Genomic DNA, 24,743 nt, shown 5'->3' on the forward strand with positions numbered 1-24,743 from the left:
GAATCCTTTGCTAATTGTAGACTAAACTGGAGAATGTGCAGGGGGTTGGTGCAGCTTCCAGCAGTGGAAATGACAGTATTTATTTTGGAATTCACAATAAGCAGAGAGAATCATTTGCAGTGCAATCAGGTTCTTTCTGAAAATGGTACCCTTTTGTGTCTGCAATTAGTGTGTTACGTAGGACTCTGTGAGACTATCTTCGCCTTGTGTCTGTTTGTGTGTGTTTGAATGTGTCTTCGTATAAAACTGAGATCTTGTAAAAACTGCTAAAAAAAATCCTTTGTTTTGTAAGAGTTAATTGACACAACATCGATAATCCATGTGTCTTTTAGAGTTTTTGTGAGAACATGAGTGGACACTGTATCTGTGTTTATGTCTTTCTGCGCCTGTGGGTCTATGTGTTTGCAAGGTTGTGTTTGTTTCATTGTGGACAAAGTTGTTCTCGGGGGATGGGGGGAAATAGCCTTCAGACCTCACTGTGTCCTTGTTACAAGCATAACATTTCTCATCACTGGTTTGAGTGTGAAATCATTCTGGCTGCTGATTTTACTCTTGCCCTCTTCGCCGTCAGCCTGGAACAAATAGTCATTAGAGATGGCTGATTACTTTTAAAGAGGTCATGCATGTTATAAACTGTTTAATTTCCATTTAATATTGATATGAGAGCCTATTTGTATGTTGTGTGTGTGCAGTGTGTTGTGTGGCTGTTAGGAGCTGCCTGGAGTGCAGGCAGAGACACAGAGAAAGGGGAAATATGTCTTCCATTCCCAACAACAAGACTCAGGAAATCCTGCAAAATGCCATGTCTTCCAGCAAGGTAAGAACTGATGTCGACTAACTAATGAACACTGATGATGCTCTGATGATGCTCATAATCAGCTTTAAACCCATAGCTTTAATCAATCCATATAAACTCAATTACTAAATTTATGTAAAAAAAAACATGTTAAATTGAGCTCAAGCAGAGTAGCATGTCATATCATGTTATCTCTCTGCTTTAGACAGCTATAGAGACTTTGCCTAGTAACCTGTCTCCCATCAAGGACCCGGATCGCCTCCTGCAGGATGTGGACATCAATCGACTCCGTGCTGTGGTGTTCCGTGATGTGGTGAGTGAGGACTATGTGTGCTTTTGAGCAGGTCCTCTATGAGTCTGTCAATAACATTTGGCTGCAGGTAGCCTAGGTGAAAATAGGATTATTTTTTTTCTTTCTGTCTGACACACTGGTGTGTAATGCAACACCTTTCAGTCAACGGGAGAAACACAAGGCACCCATATGTGAATTTGGTTGAGTATATTTCACCAAACCCCATACTTTAAAGCATTGAGATATGGCTGTGCTTTAAATGTGTTTACATAGTTTGCAAAGTGTTTTTTCTATGAGCAGCAGGATTGTGTGAAATCAATTTTCTGACTATAACAGAATTACATTTGTTCTTTACAGGATGACAGTAAACAAGCCCAGTTCTTGGCTTTAGCTGTGGTGTACTTCATCTCTGTCCTCATGGTCTCCAAATACCGTGACATCTTGGAACCCCAACGTGAAACTGCCAGGATAAGCAGCCAGTCAGGCCGTTCCATTCGTCAAGAAATCAACTCTCCATCCAGCAAAGGTGTTAACAGCCACGTCCTGCCTATCTTACCTCCAATTCTCAGCTCACCTAATCATAGTTTGAGGCAACTGCAAGTGATATGCTTAAATATTAAGTCTCCTCAGTTACTCTGGTCCATCTTGGGAGAGCTCATTTAGTAAAATAACAGGGATACCCTGCCTGCACTCCACTGGCTCACCTATGATTTATTCATGGGCTCTGCTAATTGCATCACAGAGAATTAAGTGTAGAAGCAAACAGACCTGTACCAGAGATGGTGACTGTGAACTTGAATAATCCATCTCTCTGAAATAAAAGCTAGTGTATGCCTCAAGTCATAAATCATACATTGTGTCGCATGAAAGGATGATCAGTAGCTGCCCACAAAGGTTTGAGGCATTGTCTGCTGCATTGCCAAGTTGCTATTATGAAATGCATGAGTGAGCATAGTTTATCAACTTTCATTCAGACAAGAGGCGAAGTGAATAAAAGGAACTGGAGGAAGAGGACGTAGGCCAACAGAAGCGTAATTCAAAGAACTTGGAACATACAGAAAATGCAGAAAGAGAAGATGAGCAGTGAGAAGTTGAGAGATGAGAAAGCAGCAGTGTGCTGGCCAACTACTGTGGGTTTTTGGGGCAGTGGAGCCAGGCTTGCTATTTTCAGCCCCATCTGTCAGTGCCCATTAGGCAAGCAATCCACCAGAGGAGAATGGGATCATAGAGGTTGCTGGGAGGAGAGAGGCACACTGCCGCCTTCATAAATTTCACCAGAAAATGGGGGAATTTTCCAGACGGCATGTGGCAGGCGATTGTCTGATGGACCAGGAAGCTAGACGACTTGCTGGCTAAATCAGGCCCTGCTGACCTCGTTAGGGGGCATGTGATGAATATTAATATTGCTGCCCTTGCATCTACATAACCACTGGGTCAGAGTGAACCAGAATGGCACCTCTGCAGTGTTCTGGAAATAGCAGCAAACATTTTGGTGGGTCAAGTTGATCCCTGCTGTACACAGACTTTGTTTTCAATGTGTGAACACACTGCATGGTGAAGATTATAATAAGACTGAGTCCCTTGTGTATATAGAAAGGTACATTGTACAGTGTATTATGCCCCAGAAAATTATAGCAGTGTATCCAACTGCTCTTCTGTCAAAGCAGTTTAATAGATATGGCTTCTGGCAGGAGGAAGCTGAAAAAAAGGGATTCATGTTTTATTAGCGTAGAAGGAAAATGAGAGAGTTAATCTCACCAGAGAATCAGAGCTTCTGGAAAGAGATCTAAGAAGTGGCCCCGGCATGTGGCTCCTTCTACACATGCTAAAATTACTCCTTGGCTTGAAATGTAAAGTTAGTGCTGGAATGCAGTAGCATCAGCTCTGAATTATTTAGTTTTGAATCACAATTTCTTGCTTCTCTTGACAAATATTATGCTAGTTTTAAGTAGATATGTAAAAAGACTAATTCTGTAAAAGGCTTGATGTAAAGGGTGATTATTAAGTTGGTGACCTGAGGTAGGAGGAGATGAGTCACAGCTCACATTATGTGAAGCTCAACTCCACTGTAGTGTATGGACTGACAGAAATGGAGTCACTGACATCTGGACTGATTTGTCTAATAAAGGCTGGTTCTAACTTAACTTAACTAAGATGTTAACATTTGTTTCAGTTAATAACGTTTAGGTGGCTAACGGCATCTTCTGCATGTGTGTTCTATAGAAATCCCCCCTGACTTTGAAAGCTGTAAAGACCACCATGTGCCATCAGAAGACCTTCACATGGAAAGCTCTCTTCCCCACACTGACTCTGGGATCGGAGAGGAGCAGATAGCCAGCATCCTCAACGGTTCTGACCTGGACCACAGCATGGCAGGGCCCAGTGCCATGAGTGAGCTAATATCAACACTGTCGTCAGAGGTGAAGAAGTCCCAAGAGATCCTGTCTGAATCCCCTAATGTGGAGGTGTTCAAACAGCCATCCTCCTCCTTCCTCAGTGTTAGTCAGCCCAACAAGGGCATCAATGTCAAGGAGATTTTGAAGAGTCTGGTTGCGGCACCAGTGGAAGGAATGGAGGCGGGGTTGGAGCCCGTGTCCTACCCTGACCCCTCTGCAAAGGCCCAGGCCCAGGCAATGCTGCCCATGCAGTTTCACTCCTTTGACAGGTGAGGAATAAATGAATAATATTATAGCTTCACTTTTCTGTTCTGCCGGTCCACAGAATTTACAATGCTGCTAATTTTTGGAGGTAACTTTTTACTTTTTAAGCATTCATTGATAACTTATTGTTCAGAGTATGATAATGAGATAAACTTCTTCCTTCCTGTTATTTTCTTATTAAAGCACAAAAAAAATCAGACTTGAAGATGACCAGGACAATAACAAAGCTTTCTTTTGAGGGGTTTGTAAAATGGTGATGTTAATCCTTGGGGTTTATCTTGGTTATCCAGAGTACCACTAATGGTTTCTAAGTAGCATGCAGCACATTATTCATTTCAGGCCATTTGTGTTGTGTTCACTCCCCAGAGCAAGAAATTCCTGTGTTTGAAAGGGTCTCTGAAGCATTGTGGTACTGCTGCAGTTTATTTACATTCCAGGATTAGATAAAACCACACAGTAATCTGTCTGGATTTGGGTGTTTACAAACCTGCCCCTGCAGGGATTTCAGGCTTCAGCTCCCCCTGATCCCCGTTTCCTATGGCTGATAGCATTTTTAAAATCATAATTTTTCTTGAAGTCATTTGAGTGGCACAAACATCATTTATCTGTTTAGAGTTTCTGTGTCCGCCTACATGGTTATCTCAGACCCCTGAGAGAAGGCAGAGGACATACTGTGAGTCAGGATCCACATTGGGGCCTCCCCTCTCTCCTTAATGCATGCTGCTGCTGAGCTGGGCTGAGGTGAGGCTGATGAATAGGGGAAAAGATGGAGGAGTATGTGGAGAGGGGACAGCTGAGAGAGGGTGGGGGTCTCCTGGGCGTTGATGACAGATTGAACAGAAGTGTCCACGCACCACACTGTGGCCAGCCATCGTCCTCACCACTCAGATCCATAATGGGACCTGGCAGCCTGAAATGAGTCGCCACGGCAAAGTGTATTATTTTTGAAATGCTTTCACACAAAGCCTCCTGACCACATTTACAACTTTGTCTCATGCTTTTCATGTCGCCCCAGCTTCTATTTGCTGTGTCTAATTGTTTGCCACCTGCCAGCGAAATGAGCTGCCAGCCATGGACAGGCCTTTCATTTGTCTGTCAGGGCAAAAATAGATTAGGAGTGACAACATCAAAAAAAAAAGAAGAAGAAGAAGGAGGGAAAAATGGCTGAAAGTGGAGTGCACACGGGCAGTTGTCACAGAGGCCCCTGTACAGGGAGACTTTCACAGAGGAGGGGCTTAAACAGCTCAAAACCCAGATTTCCATTAGACCAGATGGGAATACAGTAGAGAAATTCTTCAGTAATCCTCCACTTCCTCCTTTTCCGCCTCCACTAAAGTCTTTAAATTAGCTCTGTGAGTTATTGTTTGTCCTTACATATTTGAGTTTTCACATGATGGAGAGCAGAGATATCAGTTTTTATTGAATTTGCACATAGAATATAAGCACGGCACATTTGTCCCGTTCTCTCTCTTTGTATTTTTGAATAAAGTGCTATTAGATTAGATTCTTACTTTTGATTTATAAAGGAAACATTTCTTTGGTTATACTTTACATTGCAGTCATCTCTCACAGCTGCAGACCTCATTAATATTCATCCCGAGATTAATCCTTGCTTTATTCTCTGCAACTCAATTAAGACAATCCTATTAATAAAATATGCACCAGATAATCTATACATGATTCATGAGCACTCAGCTAATGAATTATTCATTAAAAGAGGTTCATGTTTTATCAACATCCTGTAGATGTAATGTAACGCCCTAGCCATGCCAAAGAACGGGCAGGCTTCTGCTGGGATAAATTTGGAAAGCACGATTAAATTCACGCCTAGTTCCTACAGTCAAAACATGCTACTGATGTTCTGAAATCTGTCGATGAGCTTTCACAAAGGAGCGCAGAGCGAAGATCTGCTAAATAAATGATACTTGTCATCAGTGTTCTTCAGAACACAGCTGTATCCCAGGAGATATTAATATTTCACAGAGCCTTCAAGCTTCTCTTGACTCTCTCTCTCACGCTTGTGTTTGATTGAACTGATTCTGATCCAAGTTTCATGTATTTCATGTTACTACTATTTTGGTCTTGTATGCTTGTTAGGTGACCATCGATGAGGCAAAGATGTGTCACTTGATCTGTAGTGTAATCTATTTTTTTGCATATTATATCTTTAGAGAAAACTGAGATGTGTTACTTTCCTTAAATAAAACATCGTAGCTACGATCGTTGTTGGAAAAAACATTTAAAAGATGCATTTCCAAACAGATTTCTCTCCTATGGCATGTTTTTTTTTTACATGAGCTATGAGACGAACTGCTGATATAAAACAGTAACAAAAGACAGTAAGAGTCTGTGTTGTTTTGTTGAGGCAGGATTTCCGGGGATTTACTCCAGATGACAACAGGCTTAGCTCGTGACAGAGCAAAGGCCTGGCCTGTGTCACCTAGAGTAACTGCAGGAGATTGGAGGAGACATTATCTGGCACCTTCACAAACCCAAAGGCCAACTGCAGACCTGATAAGGACAAGCTTTCCTTCTCTTTTCTGTCAGATGGCTCTAGCAGGGCCAAGTTCACTGCATCATCTTTAATCCTCAGCCAATCAGATTTCATGTGAACAGAGGTCTGTGGGGTCAGTGATGTGTCTGTGCTTCCCTGTGCTGTTAATTTTCATCTCAAGCCTGCACAAGATTTTCTTTATGATTTTACCTGAGTGAGCCCTGTGCCTTTCATTTTTAGCACTATGTGATGTTTTGTGCTGCCGCTGCTTTTAATAAAAGGGAAAAACACTTTTGGTTTTAGGTCCCTCCTTTACATGTGTAAATGTATCATTATTCTGATGTTTTAGGTACTTGAGGCAGTCTCTTGCATCTTTTATACCTTAATAGCTTCTGTTTCTTTGAAAGAATTAGGTGTTTCCTTGCAGAAGGCCACAATCTGCAGATACATCTACCTTCTACATGCACCACACTCCACAAGACCAGTTTCTGCTCTGCATCTTTGTACAGAGCAAATGCCAAATGAAAAGGTCTCAAATCTCATGCTCAGTGAGCTGTGATTTAGTCAGTTTGAACACAGGCTTTATGCAAATCGCTGTTAGTAACAACTGCCAAGTTTAGTCTGGGTTGGGGATGATTTTAGTGCTTCCCAGCACAGCGGAGTACAGCAGAGGGACCACCTCAGGTCTATTTACTTTAACCACTAGTGTGTGCGTGCGTCTGTTTGCCTTGCCTGCATTACACTGAAAGATGAAGCTTCATTAAACAGTTAATTTGGTAGTCCTTGATGTTCATTCAGTCATTTGCACAGAGCTAGGAAGACTCTCTGCTCCATGCTTGTGTGAAAGACCGATTTTAAAGTTTGAAGCTAACTTATTTTTCCATAATTGTAGTTCCTATGTTTGCATATTATTGGGGTAAACTACAACCTTTCTTCAAAACTAAATAAAATAAACAATAATCCTGCAGTTTCTGTATAATTAGGAATAAATGAAGGCCACAAGTCAGACCATAAGTTGAGGATGTTATGTTGAACCTGTTTGGCTGGGATAACAAAGGACATACTCCTTTTCCTCCACTGTCCTCTGCTGACCCTGTTATGGCCATTTCATGTTTGGTTATATTTTTTATTACGTTTTTTTAAACTGTTCACACACTTTGTTATTTGGCAATGTGTGAATGAAATGTGTTGTGTGTTTCCTGTAGGAGTGTGGTGGTGCCTGTGAAGAAAACCTCTCCTGGCAGTCTAGCAGTTAACACATTGGGAAGCAGCAGCAGCAGCACCTCTCCCGGGCTGACAGCTGGGAGCACCCCCAACATCTTTGCTGCTGCCTCCTCGACCCCAAAAAGCATGATCAACACCACGGGTGGGTCATACACAGTTGAACAGAAGTGCACTTTCACAGTAAAAATACAAGATTCAGCTCTCGATCTTTTAATACTACTCCAGAGTACCTCCAGTGTACTTATTGGGAGCATTTTCTGTTCATCATCAAAGACCTTGTCTGTTTTTTTCTTTCATTGATGCCATTCCAAGAATAGAAACAAAGCCCATTTCCTCTGCTGGATCATGTGATTTTTTTCTGCCCTTGCAGGGTGTTGTTGTCATCACTAGGTGGCTCTCTTTACCTTCCTTTCAATGTCTGCCAAAGCTCTGCACTGCCAGATAAAAACTACTGTCCTACAGTCCCCAGGAATCCTTAGTTTTACTCTGAGTGGATTATACAGCAAAACAATTTTTATAGTAAAGATGAATTTGCACACACACCTTTTCATCTGCATTGTGGGTTTCTGCCTGATTTGATGCCTGATGCCTGCCTCCTCCCTCCTCCTGCTGTCACCTTTCTACCCCTGGAGTGCGGCTGCACTGAGCCGGTTTCACCTCGGAGCTTGCGTATAGTCTGGGCCTCTGAAAGGACCCACTTAACACCAAGAACCATTAGGAGCTCCAACACCTTTTTAATGTGCTCTATTAAAGAAAAACTCTCCCTCTCTGAGCCCTCTGTGCAGGAATGTGAGAAATGAATCCAAGTGAAAGTGTGCTTTCAGCTGAAGCCACAGGCTCTCACCCAGACCCCATGATCTCATTCGCACTGATTTTAACCTCTCACATTGACAGTCAGAAAGATTTTATACTTGTTTGTATGCTGCTAAGAGGATGTGACTCAGGGTTTCACGTCTGAGTAACTGATGTCACGACATCCTAATTTTGACTTTGCAACCAAAAGTAATACATGAAAAAGAATTGGTTTTGATGTTTTAATATGTTGTCAGTAGACAAAATAGTCCCACATGTTACCACTGGCATAAATTGAATGAATACTTGAATTTTGTAAATGTATTAAATATTATTAAAAGCACAAATATTGTATGTATTTGTTTATTTTTGACCTGTGTTAATGTTGCATTTTTCTGTTGGTCTTCTTGCAGGAGCCGCTGATGCAGCTGCGCCCTCCTCCTCTTCCTCTTCCTCCAGTTTTGTCAATGGAGCCACCAGTAAAAATCTGCCGGCCGTACAGACGGTTGCCCCCATGCCTGAAGACACAGTAGAAAATATGAGGTACAACAAGGTTGCTCAATTCAACCAAACATTTTTTAATCATTTGTTGTGCAAACTCACTCTTCAGCCAGATTTTGTGTGTATCTTTAAAATTCAGTGTATACATCTTCACTAAACAATGGCTTTTTCCTTTTCTTTATGACTTCAAATCAAATAGCCACAAATAATAAAAAAAAACAGGTTGTTGTAATGTGAACACAGCGTGACTTAATTTTTTATGCACGTGTGTGTTTCCGTGTTGTGACCTTGACTCATCGTCCGCTCCTGCTCTAATAGTTTTTGACAGACGTCCTTAGATCTACTCTCCCACTGACTGCTGAGAGCCCAGGTCTTCCTCCAGAGTCTCTCTCTCTCTCTCTCTCTCTCTTTCTTTGCCTCAATGTGTTCTGCTGGAGGAATAGAGATTCAGTTGCCATGGCAGCAGTAACCGACATCACTTAGCGTAACTGTGAAGTCGATGATAGTACTATCCCGATGCAGAGCCTGCTGATGCCTAATGTATATGTTTTAAATGCAGAAAAAACACCCAAATAGCAAATAAATGTGATAATATTTATCTATGTTATGCTGATACCTTATAACCCAGGCCTTCAGTCACAAAACAAGATGAAGCAGCTACTGCCTGTGGTTTCTTTTGTCTTTTTATTTCAGTGCCTTTTGTGAAGTCAACCAGAATCCACTACGTCAGAGGCTGACACCTCCTGAACTCAAACCCTTTAACTCCCTGACAGGATTACAGGCAGCCTCCAGGGGTGCAGGCCAGTGTCTTAGGCAAGGACATCTATGTTAGCCACCTGGACCCCCTGCATCCTGCACTAGTCTGTCATGCCTCTGCTATGTTTTCCCAGGTTGCTGGAAGGCAAATTACACTACACATTCATACAAATCCAGAACAAACCTCCCTCTCTTTTCCCCTGGTTTTGCTCAATCCTGTTGCGTTCTGTCCATCTTAGCTGGGAAAACAAGCTTCAGCTCTCCTGATGTTGCCTTTGTTATGTGTGTGTGTACACAAAGGTGCAGAGATATGTTAAGCTTGAGCCGTATCTCTGCCTGTATACGATCTGAGGTGTGTGGCTGCATGACTCCGGCTCAGTTTCTGTGAGGTGCTTAGATAATGTCAGGCAGAAGCACATGTAGTGACTGTGTAGATGATATGGGACTTTTCTGCAGTGTTGAGCAACTGTGATCTCATGTGAAAGTCTGGTAACATATCACAACAAAGAATGCAAACGGCTAGGGAGATGTGTGTTCACATGGCTTGTAACAACATAAACAGTTTCTTATTGACATCTCCGGTGATAGGAACACTACTCCCGTGTATAGCTGGCTTGTTTTGCATTGGTTAAAATGTGTTGGTTACCTTCTGCACTCACTAGGACTCTTGACAGTCTGGCTAACTGCTGTTAGCTGTGTGCACTGGGTCAACTGCGGGGCTTTTACTGCTCCTTTTCTGCCTTAGCCCTTGGTACAAAGGTACTACATTGCTTAATTTACATCTTTGCTTCAGTTGTCTAATTTCTATTTTAATGCATTCTCTTCAACAGCATTACTACAAAGCTAGAAAGGGCCTTGGAGAAAGTGGCACCCCTGCTGAGAGAGATCTTTGTGGACTTTGCACCCTTCTTGTCGCGCACTCTGCTGGGCAGCCATGGACAAGAGCTGCTGATAGAAGGTACAAATGTTGTTCAGTGCAGTTTGTGCTCTGCGTGCAGCCCCGTCCCCATCACCCTGCTGTTTTGTGTACTGGCTCATTGATGGATGTATACACAGTAGTACTTTCGGTGTTGACAGGTGTGTCACTGTTTTGCACACAAGCTAGGGGTCTGTCACAGTGTGATTAAGTCTGCTTCCCTCTCATTCATCTCGTGGTGTGTTTGTTTTGTTTTCCTGATGATTCACTCCAAATATTGAAGTTTATTCTAGATGTATTTTTAAATATGTGTGTTTCATAGTCACCACAAATGTCATTTTGAAATGAATGTTGAAATAATTGCTGGCCTTTGCCTCGTGCTAGTGATATTTTTAGTGCTAAACTGAGATCGTATTTCCATCTCACCTCATTGCTTTGTTCTAGAGGGGAATTTTTAATTCAACTTAAAAGGAGTGATTATGGGCTGCTATTTGGAACGTAATTTTTGTGCCTGTTAAAAAATCCTCAGTTGGAATGTAAAATATATATATATACATACATATATGCTTGCAGAGACCTCCTTTGAGGTTGTGCTTTGGTATCATTTTAAGGAAAATCTGTCATAATTGCACCATTTCTGGTTTTATTCCATTTTTAAACGAATTATCCTTTTTGTTTTAAATGGCATCACACCACCTAAAGAGCCATGCTGACTGGTTGGTTGTGCAAAATGTTTGCAGACGTGTGTGATCCGTTTGCTGCTCTCCACTCTGGTCTCTTGATGTGTTGCCTGGTGGCTGTGTGAAGAATCCCAGTGCCTTCCTCGGGCCTCAGGTTGGCAGACTCTCACACTAACCTCAGGGACTCTATCCCTGCATGTGTGTGTGCGTACTTGCACTCACTACCTCAGGCTTGGTTTGGCTTCTGTTCACAAGAACACACTGCCACCGCAGTCAGCACACATGTGTGTGAGAATTTTTTGTGCATTGCAAAATATGTGTGTGTGGCCTTCAGTCTCCTGACGTGCCAATGAAATGATATCTCTGCCTTTTCTCATTGCCCATTTTTCTTTTAACCAGAAGCTAAACCGATATTAGTTTCAGAGATCTATGCAGCAAGTGACACAACGCTGAAAGAATGCACTCCCATGACTGTATTAAGCTTTTCCGGAGTTTTTTGACTCAACGTGTCCACTTACCAGAGAGCACAGTTTGTTTCTACTACTGCTTAAGACAAATTCTTCTGTTGCCAATATTATGGTTTTCTGACTATCTGAATATGATTTTGCTATTATGCTGCTGCATCTTTATATTGTAATTGTTTCAGTTATTTTAATGTATGCTTAATTTATGCAATTCTAATCAGTTCAGTTATGATACATAAATTATCTTCAACATTTGTGTAAACAACATTTATGCTTTTCTATTACAGCTGGTTCCATAATAGGTTAGTTTTTATTTATACACATTGTGTGTAACACACATTTATACATAAACAGACATGTGGGCATCTCATGCACATGTGGCTGAGGCTATTCACTCAGTGTCAAGAGAAAGGAATAAAAAATCAGGTAGCATAGCTTTGACAAGTGTGAATATGTCTGTTACCCTTTCACTCAAAGTCTGTCAGCAGACTGACCAAGCTGACAAACCAGAGCTGATCTCAGACTGCAGACTGTAACCCCACAAACAAGGCTGTGGATAGACAGCTCAAGCCTCAGCACTCTTTACTAGACAACTTTAACCCTGTCTGGATCTGTGAGATATGTTGCCTGACATAGATTAAAGTCAGTTTATCAAACAAAATATGTAGATTCACAGTGTTGAACTTTATTGAGCCACTTCCTAGTCACAGTGTTTTTGCAGTTGAGCTGGTTTTCCTGTCCCTTGCGCTCCTTGACTTTTCTTCCTGCTCCTTCCCAGGCTCACAGTTGAAATACTGTGTTGTAGTGCAAAGGCGCTCCATTTACCAGTAATTACCAGCAATCCATCACTCCTTAGATTGCCAGGGGTCAAGCCCTCCTGTGCCCCATGTGCCCCTTTGCCTCACCCTATTCCTTCACCCCCTTTTGCAGACATGTGGTCATTGCGGCAATTATGTTGAGTGCACCCTGAGCTTTACACTTGGAGTTGGTGTGTAGGGGCTGCATGCGAACACTGCTGCTGTTGTGATGCCTGCCGCCTGCTTCTTGCTTGTCCCCTGAGTGGCCCGGCCTGCCGGCACATCACCCCACAATGCCACATTCACCCGTGCCTTAACCCTGCCCTGTTTACAGGAAAGGACTGGCAGGCCATGTTTAAATAGAATGCATTTAGTTTGTCTACCAGCACAAGGCCAGGGTCAGTTGGCCACCTGACTCCTGTGTCAGACCGGACTGACTTATGGCTCAGCATGTCACTGCTATAACAAGAGGTCAGCTGTGGCACTCTGTGTACAAGAGAAGGGTCACATCCTCTCAGAGTATTTACAATATGTTCCCTTGGACAGTGTCCGCTCATGAATAGAAATGGATGGAGAAGCAGCGACCAACAGATTTACTCGTCCAGTGTCCGGAATGTTTTGCATTCTGGGTTTCATTTTCCAGTATTCACAGAACCAAAACTATTTCCATTCAGCTTCATCTGGAAGGCAAGATCCATAATTGTTTCTTTTATTTGTGGTGAGCCAATATTTTTGTTTGCATTATTTGCCTTTTATTTAAATATGAAATGTAAATAATAATTAAATTTAAAAAAAAATGTTGTATGCCAATTTCTCGATTAAAAAGTTATATTTAATTTTAACATAAACAGATAAGACACAACATACCACATTGTTGCACTATTTCTAAAAATATGCGGACTGAAGTCAGGATGACACCTTGTCATCCTCCAACCAATAGCAGCAGAATGGCATATAGTCAGCCTTTAATGAGTCCTAGAGAGTTTCCAGTCTTTGCATTTTTTTAATGGATTCACCTTTTTAATGGTTCTCACCGAGGAGCTGGAGGTGCAGAATACATGACCAGTTGCAGGCATTGTTTCTACAAATGAGCTTTTCACACCTGTCCATGTTTCATTAGAGAGTTGTCTGCTTCAGTGGCTCACTGTCTTCAGAACAGAGATGTGGGAAGAAGCTGTGAATGTCTTCTGTGAGTGTGTGGCATGTGTGAAGGTAGAAATGTGTGAGGAGTCTTCACATGTGAATGTGTTGCAAATGCAGTCTGCAGGCTAATTGGAAGCACGATTTAGGGAGATTTGTCTAAAATTTATTAAAGTAATACACTGTTGTCCAAGTGAAATATTGTGTCAGTGCTGCACTGTATAAAAGACTTATTTTCAAAGTATTATCTCCTTCCTTATAAATAATAAAATAACTCCTGATTATGCTAACATGTGTATTTAATATATATTGTGTTCATCTGCTTTGTCTCTAAAGGGCTGGTTTGTATGAAGTCAAGCACCTCAGTGGTTGAGCTCGTCATGCTGCTTTGTTCTCAGGTGAGCTTTTTTCTTTTTTACAGCCTCTCTTTGTCTTTTTCTATGAGTCATTTTGTGCCTTTCTCTACTGTGCTTCTAGCATGTTACCTGCCAACAGCATGCTGTTTTAAACAAAGGTTAGACACAAAGGTGTCTATTTAAATAGACATGGTCAGTGCAACGGTCAATTTCATGTTTAATGTATATATCTCAAATGCACACAGTAACAATTATATTTATCCAGACATTTTGTAAAAATGTACATTTATTCTTAATTTCATAATAATCTTAATCTAATAACATTTAAGTGTTCTTTCATCTGTGTATTGTTAAAAACTGAAAAAATCCTGAAAATCCTTCAAACAGGCGATACAGACACATACGGCTCTCGGAGGACCGTTCCCACTACACCCCAGAACCCCAGAGCATAAACCCCAAACCCTCCTTTAGAGAATGAGCCCCACCTCATCCAACCCTGCTAGTGACTGATCACCTCGGAGCTGACCCTCTGAATCTCTTGTTAAGCCCATGTTTTAGAGAAGGTCAGAGCCCTGATGTAGCAGTTAGAACAGGAGATATTTAACATACCTTCTGTCAGCCCATCAGTCTTGCGTCGGGAGCCCATAAGGAAGCCATTACTTGGTGCCTCTTTGTGGATCCAGACTGCAGGGCCAAAGCCTTGAGGAGGTGGATTGCCACTATGTGCACTCCATGGTATCCGTGGTCCAAAGCGCTCTTCAGCAGGGTGCTCAGCCTATGTTATATGGAGGCCATTATTCAGGGCTTTCCTCTCAAAAAAAGGTACATAAATGCAGCAGGCAGCACTGAGTAATTGTTGCTCTTTTGATGGGTTTTGATGGGCTCCTTTTCCTGCTTCTTTTCTGTCTCTATAGAGTGTCTGTGGGAAGTTGCGTTTTCCAGCTCTAGGATTTATTGCAGATGAGAGCGTCAGCATGCTGTTAAAAGTCTGAGTCCATCCCCCCTTTACACAGATAGCATTACTGCGGCTCCAGAGGTTCCTGCCATTAGGGGCTCCAGGGATGAAACCCAGGCTGAGATATTGATCAGACACTGCGGCCTTGAGCCTGGGCGATATAGCTTTGTGTCCTTCTGCAACCTTTGATATAGAGATAGCAGGCCATCATTATGCTCCACTTCATGTGATCAATGTAGTTATGTTTCCAGCTAATATGATTATAAAATAATTGTTATCAGTGGTTTCTGTATTTCTTTTTTCAGTTGACAAAGTTCATACTGCACATGTGACCTTTTTTTTTTAGGAGCAAATATTTGAAGTAGTCTTATTTATTCAGTTCAGTTGCAGGTGGTTTTCCAAAGCCTAGCATGCCTGCTCATATGCAGAGTTGACACCAAAGCTCACTCTGTAAAATGCCAACATTGACATGTACCTCACATATTTCAACAATAATGTTTTGAGACAGCACAGAGGGCACTTAACTGACCTTCAGTCCCTCTCTGTTTTGTGACCTGTCACTTTTTTGAATAAATTAGTGCTAATGATCTGCCTTTTCTTATTTATGCATACTAATCGCAGCAATCATCGTGTGGCTGGCCACGGCTGCAGACATTGTGTGTCTCTCCTCAGCCTGGGCAGCTGAATGAAAAGGTCAAGCAGCTCTGTTTCTTGTAGCAGCTTAAACATACAGGGGGGATCTAGAGTGGAGCCACAGAGATTTAGTGATGGAAGGCCTCCAGATGTGGAGAGTATAACAGAGCAAAGCAGAGCAGATAAAAGCAAAGGCTCCCGCGTACTGACAGGTTGGATTGAAACACCACAAATACTTAGTGCCCTGCTGAATTTCAGGAAGATGAAAGTGGGAGGAGAGAGATTTTTCTCAAGGCCAACAAGCTTTTCACTTGGTTGAGAGTTTTGGGATTTCAGATGATGGGTTTTTCAAAGACATACTGAAGAATGGCACGGTTGCTCCAAGTGAGCCTGCAGCATTATCAGTGGCTGTTAAGTATTTCCCATTGTTGGAGGAATTTACCTGCTCTTTTGCACATTTTCTAACAGTGCATTTAATAACATTGTTTAAACAGTAGCTGGCAACTGTTTCCAACAAGCAAGTGCATGTAGATGAACACCAGACACTGTGTAAGCAAGCAGCTTATGAAGTTGCCTTTTTTTCTGAGATTGTGGAAACTAAACCTGTCTAAAAAAAAGTGATAATTGGACTTATTTGTAAAGTCTGCTAACGCAGCAGATACAGATTGCACTTGCTGGAGATGTAAGTAAGCAATTATTCAAATCAAAGTCATAAAAGAAAGGTAAAAATATATATATATCTCTTCTGCCCCCCAAAGGCTAAAACCTGAATAAATACAGCTTTAAAACCGAGTTGTTCACATATAGGCTGCTAAACAAACTTCTAATAGCAAGAGTCGCTGCACTCTGGTCATGGTCTACATTTACATCAAAAATCACATCTCTTTTTAAGGAGGTGCACGTCAGGTCTAATTCACTTAAAATAGGCAGCAGAGGCCTTTTTTTTAAATCTTTGCAATCAAAGATGGTCTCCGCTGGGAGTTCTGCTCTCCTGTAAAAAAAAAACAGACAAGTAAAAAAAAAAGCCTCTGAAGTGCTATCTCAGCTGTCAACAAGCATGCCTCAGACAAGATAGCAAATATGACTGGTTCATGCTATACCACCGCTGACCTGCTGCCATTTTCCTGGCTCTGCCCAAGTCTCACATCTGCCTTGATTTCCGTATTTATTTTTGTCACGTGAGCATGGTGCGAGTGGAACCTTAGAAGACTGTCTGTACATGATCCCTGTCCAAATCAACAACAGCCTATTCCAGGCAGATACTGTAGCAGAGGAAAGGGGTCATGGGGAACATTTGGAGACCAGATGCTCAGCAGTTTGTCAGCACCATCTCCCTGGCTTAACGCATCATAGGGTCAGACTGTGTACTCTTGCGTGAACCAGTATGTGTCAGTCACGACAACTGTGTACTAAAAAACATGTGCCCATACATAATAATGTCAGTTTTCTGATGCGATGCACAACAAATGCTGTTTGTTCAGATAAGGGCAGGGGATACCAGAGTGTACACTGTTTTACATGTAGATTATTGTCCACGTTCTTTCTTTTTTTGGATAAACTAATCATTAATTTCTGTATCCCTGAGTTGCATATTTCTTGCCCTAAAACCCTTTCCCTTTCATTTTTCCTCTGTTTTCCATCTTCTTTTGAACTGTGGCCTTCTCTGTTTTCTCTTCCATTTGCACCTCAGTGAGGTTACAGGAGAGCTGAATTTCCCACAGTGAAAGGCGCGCTCTCAAACTGCTTTTTAATCATTTCCAGAGCATGTTGTGAGACAGCAAGTGCTGGCACTCTGGCCCAGGGCTCGGATCCCTTCCAGGCGCACACTGCAGGGCTCAGTGAGCCTGCTCGGTAATCTGTCACTGTAAGGGACAGAGGAAATGGCTGTATTTAAGCGAGAGGATACAGTTTCATCCCACAATTACATCTCTCCTGTGTTTACAGATCTTTTCACAGAGGAAGAAAGGATGGTCTCACATGTGGTGCAGAATTTCAGCTTTTTATAGCCATCACTTTTTCCTCAAAGAGTATTTCAACTAAATGCTTTCTTTACCTACTTAAATTACAAGCTATGAAATGTAATCCAAATTATAGCTGAAATGTGCAATTTGCATGGTGAAATGAGCTTCATGTCCTGCATTTCTAAAGATTTAGTTGCATATTGGATCAAAATTGTATTTTGATACTCATTTTGTAAAGCTGGGAAATCTGGACACACTGACTTGTATTGTTTTCTTCCAGAACTTTTCATATGACATTCACAGCCCAAAAATGTGAAGCTTGTGTAACACATTTTTTCCCCCCTTTCAGGAGTGGCAGAACTCCATTCAGAAGAATGCTGGCTTGGCTTTCATTGAACTTATCAATGAAGGAAGGTAATGTCCATTCACTGTAATACACAAGGTTAAATCACAGCACAGCACAAAACTTGTACCTTTTCCATTGTTATTGTTGTCTTCCCCATGACAGCCATTAAAATGTTATTGAACAAAGTGTCACAATGTAGATTAACTCTGAACCTCTTGCTGCTGTTAACCGGTCTGTTGGGGGTAAAGGTAAATAAGACTGACTGGATGAAGTAAGAATATGAACACTGGAGTGCAGCCAGCCTCTTGTATTGTCTGTGTCTCTTTCTGCCTCCCTCCCCTCTTCCTCTTTGGGTGTGGCCAGGCTCAGAGTCTTCTGTAGAGCAGATCAGGAGCGGCTCAGCCTCCTTGCCCATCTGTTGACCCATCTGGCCTTGCCACCTCTCTCTGCCCAGGCTCTTGCTTGAGCCCAGCCAGGCCTTTTCTCAGAGTCCCCTGCTGGCCCTGGAACAAAGAGCTTCAGTCAGTATAGGGCCACACGGCGCTGTCCAGGGTGCTGCTGACAGACACATAATTTTCCAGTCTTACTCAAGTCTCCATGCACCTACTCTGCTTAACTAGACAGATCTAGAGGTAGCTGGAGTCTGGTAAATCTGTTTGCTTTACAAGGCGTGGCTGACACAGACATTGTATCTGATGTGTGCACAACAACACAAGTGTGTTGTTGCAGCTGTTTGAAAGCCAAGCCCCTATCAAACGCACTAAAAATGCCCTGATTGGAACTGTGGGAGGGGAATGTTGCTTTTTAGTTAAGATTATTTACTGATCTGAACAGACACTTATTTTAGATGTGATCCATTTCTCATCAAAATCAAAAAAAGGGCAGACAGTAAGAGAGAGAAAGCTGATTTATTTTTGCTATAACTATATAATAAATAATTTGTAAAGGGTGTTGATGAGGCGACAGAGGCTGCTGGGCAGAATGTACAGTCATTAACTGCACCCCAGCCGATCATTAAAAATTGCTGATCTGAGACCATATTCAAACACAGTAATGACATATAGGTGCACTAAACAATACATGGAAGTTCTTCCTGAAGCGTGATGATTTTAAAACACGTTTTGCTGCTTCTGTGTGAGCTCAGGTCTCTGTTTGGGCACCTCCTGTCTCTCTCTGAACTGAAACACTGATTGATTAGTGTTTTCTGTGTGTGAAGTATTAACACAAAAGTGTGCAAGAGTGTGCATGTCTTTTTTTCCATCCCCAAATATCACCTGTCAACTGGCTTTCTCATCTATTCTTGGTTTCAAAACAAAGCTTGGCATTGTCAGCCTCTGTCTTTGAACACTGAACTTCTGTCTATTAATGCGTGCTTGTCAACAGCTAAAGAGGCAACAGCAGCTGATGAATGCAGCCTCGGGATTACTGCCTCTCCTTGGGACAGCAGGGAAAATTACAATCTGTATCACGCACTGGAGAGGAACAAGGGCTGTTTTAATTAAAACAAAGTTAGCCTAATGGTGTGTAAAATGGCATATAATCTACACACAATATGCAGGGTGTTTTCACTTACTGAGGATTCTGGAATTTAAATGTGAATGTGGGAGGAGACTGCAGAGCATCATGGAGTCAGCCATGTGAGAAGTAGTCCACAGCCAGACTTGTCAGCAATACAGGCACAGGGTTGATGTTCTGGTCAGTGGGAAGGGATGCACAGTCAATCAGCAGTATGCCAGACAGGCTTCAGCGCTCTAATGACACACTATTCCCTCCTTAATGCTACAGAGGGATCTGTCACTGACCTGCAGCCTTGCAACATAACACAGACAAATGATGCTGTTTACTAGTCTGCTCTTTCAACAAGCAGAATGCTACACAGCCCTGACAAGCTTTATTTGTCCTTACCCTGCTCCTTCCTCAGGAGCTTCACCGCAACAGCTAACATCAATAAAACAAAGCATTATGTATACAAGAATGATTTTACTCAACTATCTTTGCATTGTTAAAGGTTGCTGTGCCATGCCATGAAGGACCATATAGTGCGTGTTGCCAACGAGGCTGAGTTCATCCTGAACAGACAGCGAGCAGAAGATGTCCACAAACATGCAGAGTTCGAGGTAATTTTCTGTCATCTGAAATTAAATGTTAGAGTTGGGAAGTACATGAATAAAATACTGCACAAAAAAGTATATAATCAGAAGTAAAAAGCACTAATCTACATCAATTTGCCAATCTTCTAATGAGCTCTAAACAAATCCTATTAGTATAAAACAGCCATTCAACTTTATATGCTCAGTAATCGTGTCCCTCTGTGTCCTCACAGGGATTAGCTCCTCACCCTTACAATGCTTAGAAACGAATTTAATTACTGGTAGCAAAGGGGTATCCCAGCAATATTAATTTAGGATTTTGATATGAGCCTTTGCTAATCAACTCAAGGGGATAACCTCCTAAATATTCAGCTCAACCCCGTCACAGTCGGGGGGCTATTTAAAACATTAAACTGGGGTTTAAGAAACATTCATTTCTTAGTAGTAATGAGTGTTAAGCTTCCTGTAATTGTCCTTATTGTGTAGAAATTAACAAAAAAGCATGGTCATAACAAAACAGTATATCTGTTGGCCACTATAGAACACCAGAATGTATGTAGCCTGCACACACACACACTTCCACCACCTCTCTGTTAACAGCTTGTACATGTGAGGAGTGATGAGTTTCTTATCTGGGAAACGCAGCCATCCTCAAACAGCTGCTTGATATACAGTTCTTGAGGATCCTTGACCCAGTAGATAAACTGGAAGAGACGGCTAGATATGCAATGTCAGGAGAGAAGGGGTGGGGAGGCGGCTGAGTGTACCTGGCCCCATCCGTTCTGTCTGCCAACTCCAGACAGCCTACACTTTTCATCTAGGTCTGACGTTACTTTATTACCCACTCTCTAAGATTGAAGATTCGGGATACAGATAAGACATTTTTACAATTAAGTTGGTGTCAGGAAGAAGCGTCATATGCTTTAAAGTGATAAATAATGTTTGATATTTGTCACTGTGTCATGTGGTAATGCGAGGTGACAAGCAGAGATTGAGTTATCCGCTTTATGAGGAATACGTTGAAGTATAATATCTGACAGAATTCAAATTTAAAGCAGGAAATTCAATTAACTTGCAGCTTCTGTTAGCAAATTAGATTGTGAATATTAGCAAGAGTTCCCCCAGGGTGGCCTGGTAAGACAATCTTGTTTTAGCAGCAAAGATGGAGTCACATGTGCTCCTCTAGTTTACTTTCAGCCACCTGGAACACTTCTGCTGCACTGACTTATGGAAATTAATCTAAAAGTCATATAACTAATTTTCATATTGTTTAAGTTAAATTTGGAAATAGTTTGTTTTGATTTAGCTGTTATGGCACCTGGATCTTCTTCAGCATTACACTTGGATCATTTGTTTTTATTTACTGATATTTGTTTCTGTTTTTGCGAACTGCAGAGGAGTGTTTTTATGGGTCCCTTTTGATTTGGAAAAGCTGCTGCACGTTGATATTTTACACCATTACACTTCTCGATATAATAGCTGTGTAGCTTTGTAAATCTTGACAGATTTTATTCTTTGTGGATCTATTAGAGTGTTTTTCCTTCTCCTTTAATAGCACCATCCACAGCTACATAGCAGGGAGCCTCATCTGTCCGCAGTTAGGGAATGGACTGCCTTCACGTGCTTGCTATGATTTACTACACTCTTCCAAGGGAGCAGAAATATATCTCTCAGCTGTCCACTAATATCTTTATGCGCTCAAGTGTGTTGAATGAAGCCATAACATTCTTCAGAGTGACAAATGCTCCATTAGAGAGGGTATATGTTATTCAGACTTCATTCAAATAAAACATTCCCCAATGCTATTAGTACAATCAAACATGACTTTTAAATATCCAATAAGGTTTACTCTGTTTAATTTCTTTTTTCTCCTTTTTTTTAAATTAGTCCAACTGTGCCCAATATGCAGCTGACCGAAGAGACGAAGAGAAGATGTGTGACCACCTGATCAGCGCTGCTAAGCACAGAGACCATGTCACAGCCAACCAGTTAAAGCAGAAAATCGTCAACATCCTCACCAACAAGCATGGTGCCTGGGGAACTCTGGCCCAGAGGTAAGGCCTCTGAACAGGTTCAGACCAACAGTATTTACCTAGAACCATAGCTGCTCAATGTTAGGTCCAACCTACAGGAGAGAAGTTACCTGTTCACAATACTCTGCAGTCATAGGATAGGACCACCATTAATGTCATTTTCCCAGGATCCGATAGGGTCAGCATTCAGGTCAGCAAATGCAATTACAGTGTGCAGTGGCTTAATCCCCCAGGGACAGCTGATTGGCCAGTCATCCAACAAGCAGAGGTGGAGGGAGGGGGGTTGGGGTGTTTCTGCAGTGTTGTCCAGGCATTCATTGACCCTCTCAGTAACACAGCCCAGCACCTGGTGATAGTTGCAGCCTTCCCCGTGGGCCCTGTTAAAATAACCACTGGCTCTGCTGCCCACCTCTCGCCTGCACCCACAAGGTCCCACAGATACAGAGTGAGGAAGGATCAAGAGCAAGTTATTAGACAAACAGAGGTGTTACAACATACTGTTCACATTATATCCTGCAGTGCACACCATATATATTTTTGTTAAAGCAACATCGGCTGTTATGATGGCAGAACTGGGAAGGTTCCGTTCCTGCTTCCAAGTGTTTTTAAGCCTCATTTCTGTCTTTGAGAAATCAACATAGTTGGATGCAGGTCAGTTGTTGAAATAAACAGAGCAGTGTGTGCATAGTTCATGTACTGCAGAGTGCACACCACTGCAGATTTGCCAAAATTCAGCCTCTTTACTGAAACAGTAGCTCTGTTATTTTTGTTTGCAATCACTAAGAACTGTAATTACTTTTTATGGCATCATTTTATCTCTTTGACTTGCAGCAGATGTCATCTTTTTCCACGTATTCATGGAACACTGTTTGCTGTAGTTAGTGGCAATTTACTTCATGATATAAAATGCCAGTGCATTGGCATTGTTTACTGTCATTTTCTGTGCTGCTTTTAAAATGTGTGTAATTGGTTTCAGAGCTACTGCAGAAAAAAAACTGTTATGGTTATAAAAAAAAAAACATTTTTTTTATAAAAAAAAAAGTGTGCTATGGTTATATTTTGACCCTGTCTGAGAGCGCTGCAGTATCCAAGTACAGATTTTCCTAAAACAGACTGAACCCTAGCAACCCATGAAAATCTATTGGGTTGAATTCTGGGCTTTTGTTCAAATATTTATGGAGCCCCTCTCAGAGGCATAGCATTTGCATTGAAACAAAAGGTTATTGAGCGTGGGTGCATTGTAAATGATACCGCAAAACTTCCAACAAATTCAAATTTAATGGTAACCTGCTGGTGAAGAAAAATGATGCAATATGCTCACAAGCTCAAGGCAGTGTTGCAGTTCAGCAGCTTAGTCTTATTCAATGGTACATTAACTTTCCCATTTATGCTGCTCTTGTAAAATATAAAGCCCTCAAGCATTTTGAGGTGGCTGTCTGTTATGTGTTTGTGTGTGTGTGTGTGTGTGTGTGTGTGTGTGTGTGTGTGTGTGTGTGTGTGTGTGTGTGTGTGTGTGTGTGTGTGTGTGTGTGTGAGAGAGAGAGTTAAAGAAAGAGCCTTTAGTTGTTAATGTTTGTTTTCACCCTGCACAGAAATTGCTTTGCCTTTAACTCCTAAGTTCTGCCTGGAGACATGCCAAAGGATATTTATCATTAGTGTGGGATATGTTGTAAACAAAATTATTCTTAGGAAGGCAGTAGACAGAAAATGGTGTGTCCTGTTAATATGTTTCTTCTACCAATGTGTGTTTGCAACGGGGGGCTCATTATATGGCCTCAATTCCAGACATCTGCAGGTTATCGACATGTCTGAGAGCCACTTTATTTTGAGCTGTTATACTCATCGTTGCAAACACTGTTAGGAAATTGTGTTGCAGCACATATGTCAACAGCAGCAACAAGGAAATAATCTGTGCAAGGCTTAAAAACAGCTGCTCTGCAGTCATGTGATCTGACAGAAGAATAAGCAGATCAGACCCTATGGTGGCCTGTTGGATCATACTATATGCTTGCTTGATGATGAATGTCCCCCTGTATAGAGTCAGCATAGAAAAATCAATACTCCTCAAATTGAAACAGTATAGGGTTGTATTGATCCGCCGTGCTAAATCAAAATGAGGAGGCTTTGATACATCTCTCCTAGACAGCTCCCTGCTCAGTAATGACATACTATCAATTTTAGCTTTACACTGATAAATCAAGTTGAAAATTGGATGTCAGAGTTTTTTCCAGGGTGAGAGTGATTTTCTCTGCCCTCTGGTCCCCTCTGCTGTTGACCTGTGAACCCTGCCAGTGGATTATAAAGTTCAGGCTCGTCTAAAGTGAAAGTAGATGTCAAGGCGAGGCTGATGAATTCATTGAAGACTAATGTCCACCAGTTTTGCAGCATTGGACCACCTTAATGTGACAGTACTATAAATTCTCTCTCGTTCTGCAGCTCCTTCAGACTGCAAAGTAAAAACTATTTAATATTATTTTGAAATTGAATTATTAAAATGTAAAATATTAGTCCTGCTACTGACACATAAACTTAATTTCCTCTCATGTCAGTCAGTATACCTGAATACCTACCGTTTCAACCTAACACAATTGTAAAAGTAGCTGAAGCCTCTCTTTGTTCCTGGGCATGTGCCCGAGTTCAGTAGCATCACTGACAGCTGACGAAGGAGCCTCTGCTGGCCTCCACAGCAGACCTTAACCTTACCTGACTAGTCTATTGATTGTCAACATTTCTTCTGTATAATTACTTTTTCGTAGCAGAAGAGAGAAAGGAAGATGGCGGCATATATTGATCTGTGGCAAGGCAGTGAAACAGCCGTTTCCCTTGACTAACAGTGAGTTTCATCTCTGGCACGTGA

The 24,743-nt window shown here is 41.7% G+C and overlaps 1 protein-coding gene across 5 annotated transcripts in view; it reads left to right on the forward strand.

Annotated features, from left to right (window-relative positions):
• The window catches only part of nbeab (neurobeachin b), a 160,531-nt gene that overhangs the window by 71,368 nt on the left and 64,420 nt on the right, over positions 1-24,743 (forward strand). For 3 of the 5 annotated variants that reach the window (XM_028418801.1, XM_028418800.1, XM_028418802.1), the window contains 11 exons: positions 693-817; positions 1,002-1,109; positions 1,446-1,614; positions 3,312-3,753; positions 7,448-7,608; positions 8,672-8,801; positions 10,346-10,473; positions 13,849-13,910; positions 17,767-17,831; positions 19,772-19,880; positions 21,741-21,907. In XM_028418801.1, the coding sequence (XP_028274602.1) occupies positions 693-817; positions 1,002-1,109; positions 1,446-1,614; positions 3,312-3,753; positions 7,448-7,608; positions 8,672-8,801; positions 10,346-10,473; positions 13,849-13,910; positions 17,767-17,831; positions 19,772-19,880; positions 21,741-21,907 (1,666 nt within the window). Of the gene's footprint in view, positions 1-692; positions 818-1,001; positions 1,110-1,445; positions 1,615-3,311; positions 3,754-7,447; positions 7,609-8,671; positions 8,802-9,452; positions 9,573-10,345; positions 10,478-13,846; positions 13,911-17,766; positions 17,832-19,771; positions 19,881-21,740; positions 21,908-24,743 lie in introns of all 5 variants that reach the window. The other 2 variants (XM_028418798.1, XM_028418799.1) reach the window with 1 other exon arrangement.

Source organism: Parambassis ranga, chromosome 13, assembly GCF_900634625.1.
Source record: "Parambassis ranga chromosome 13, fParRan2.1, whole genome shotgun sequence".
NCBI classification, from domain to species: domain Eukaryota; kingdom Metazoa; phylum Chordata; class Actinopteri; family Ambassidae; genus Parambassis; species Parambassis ranga.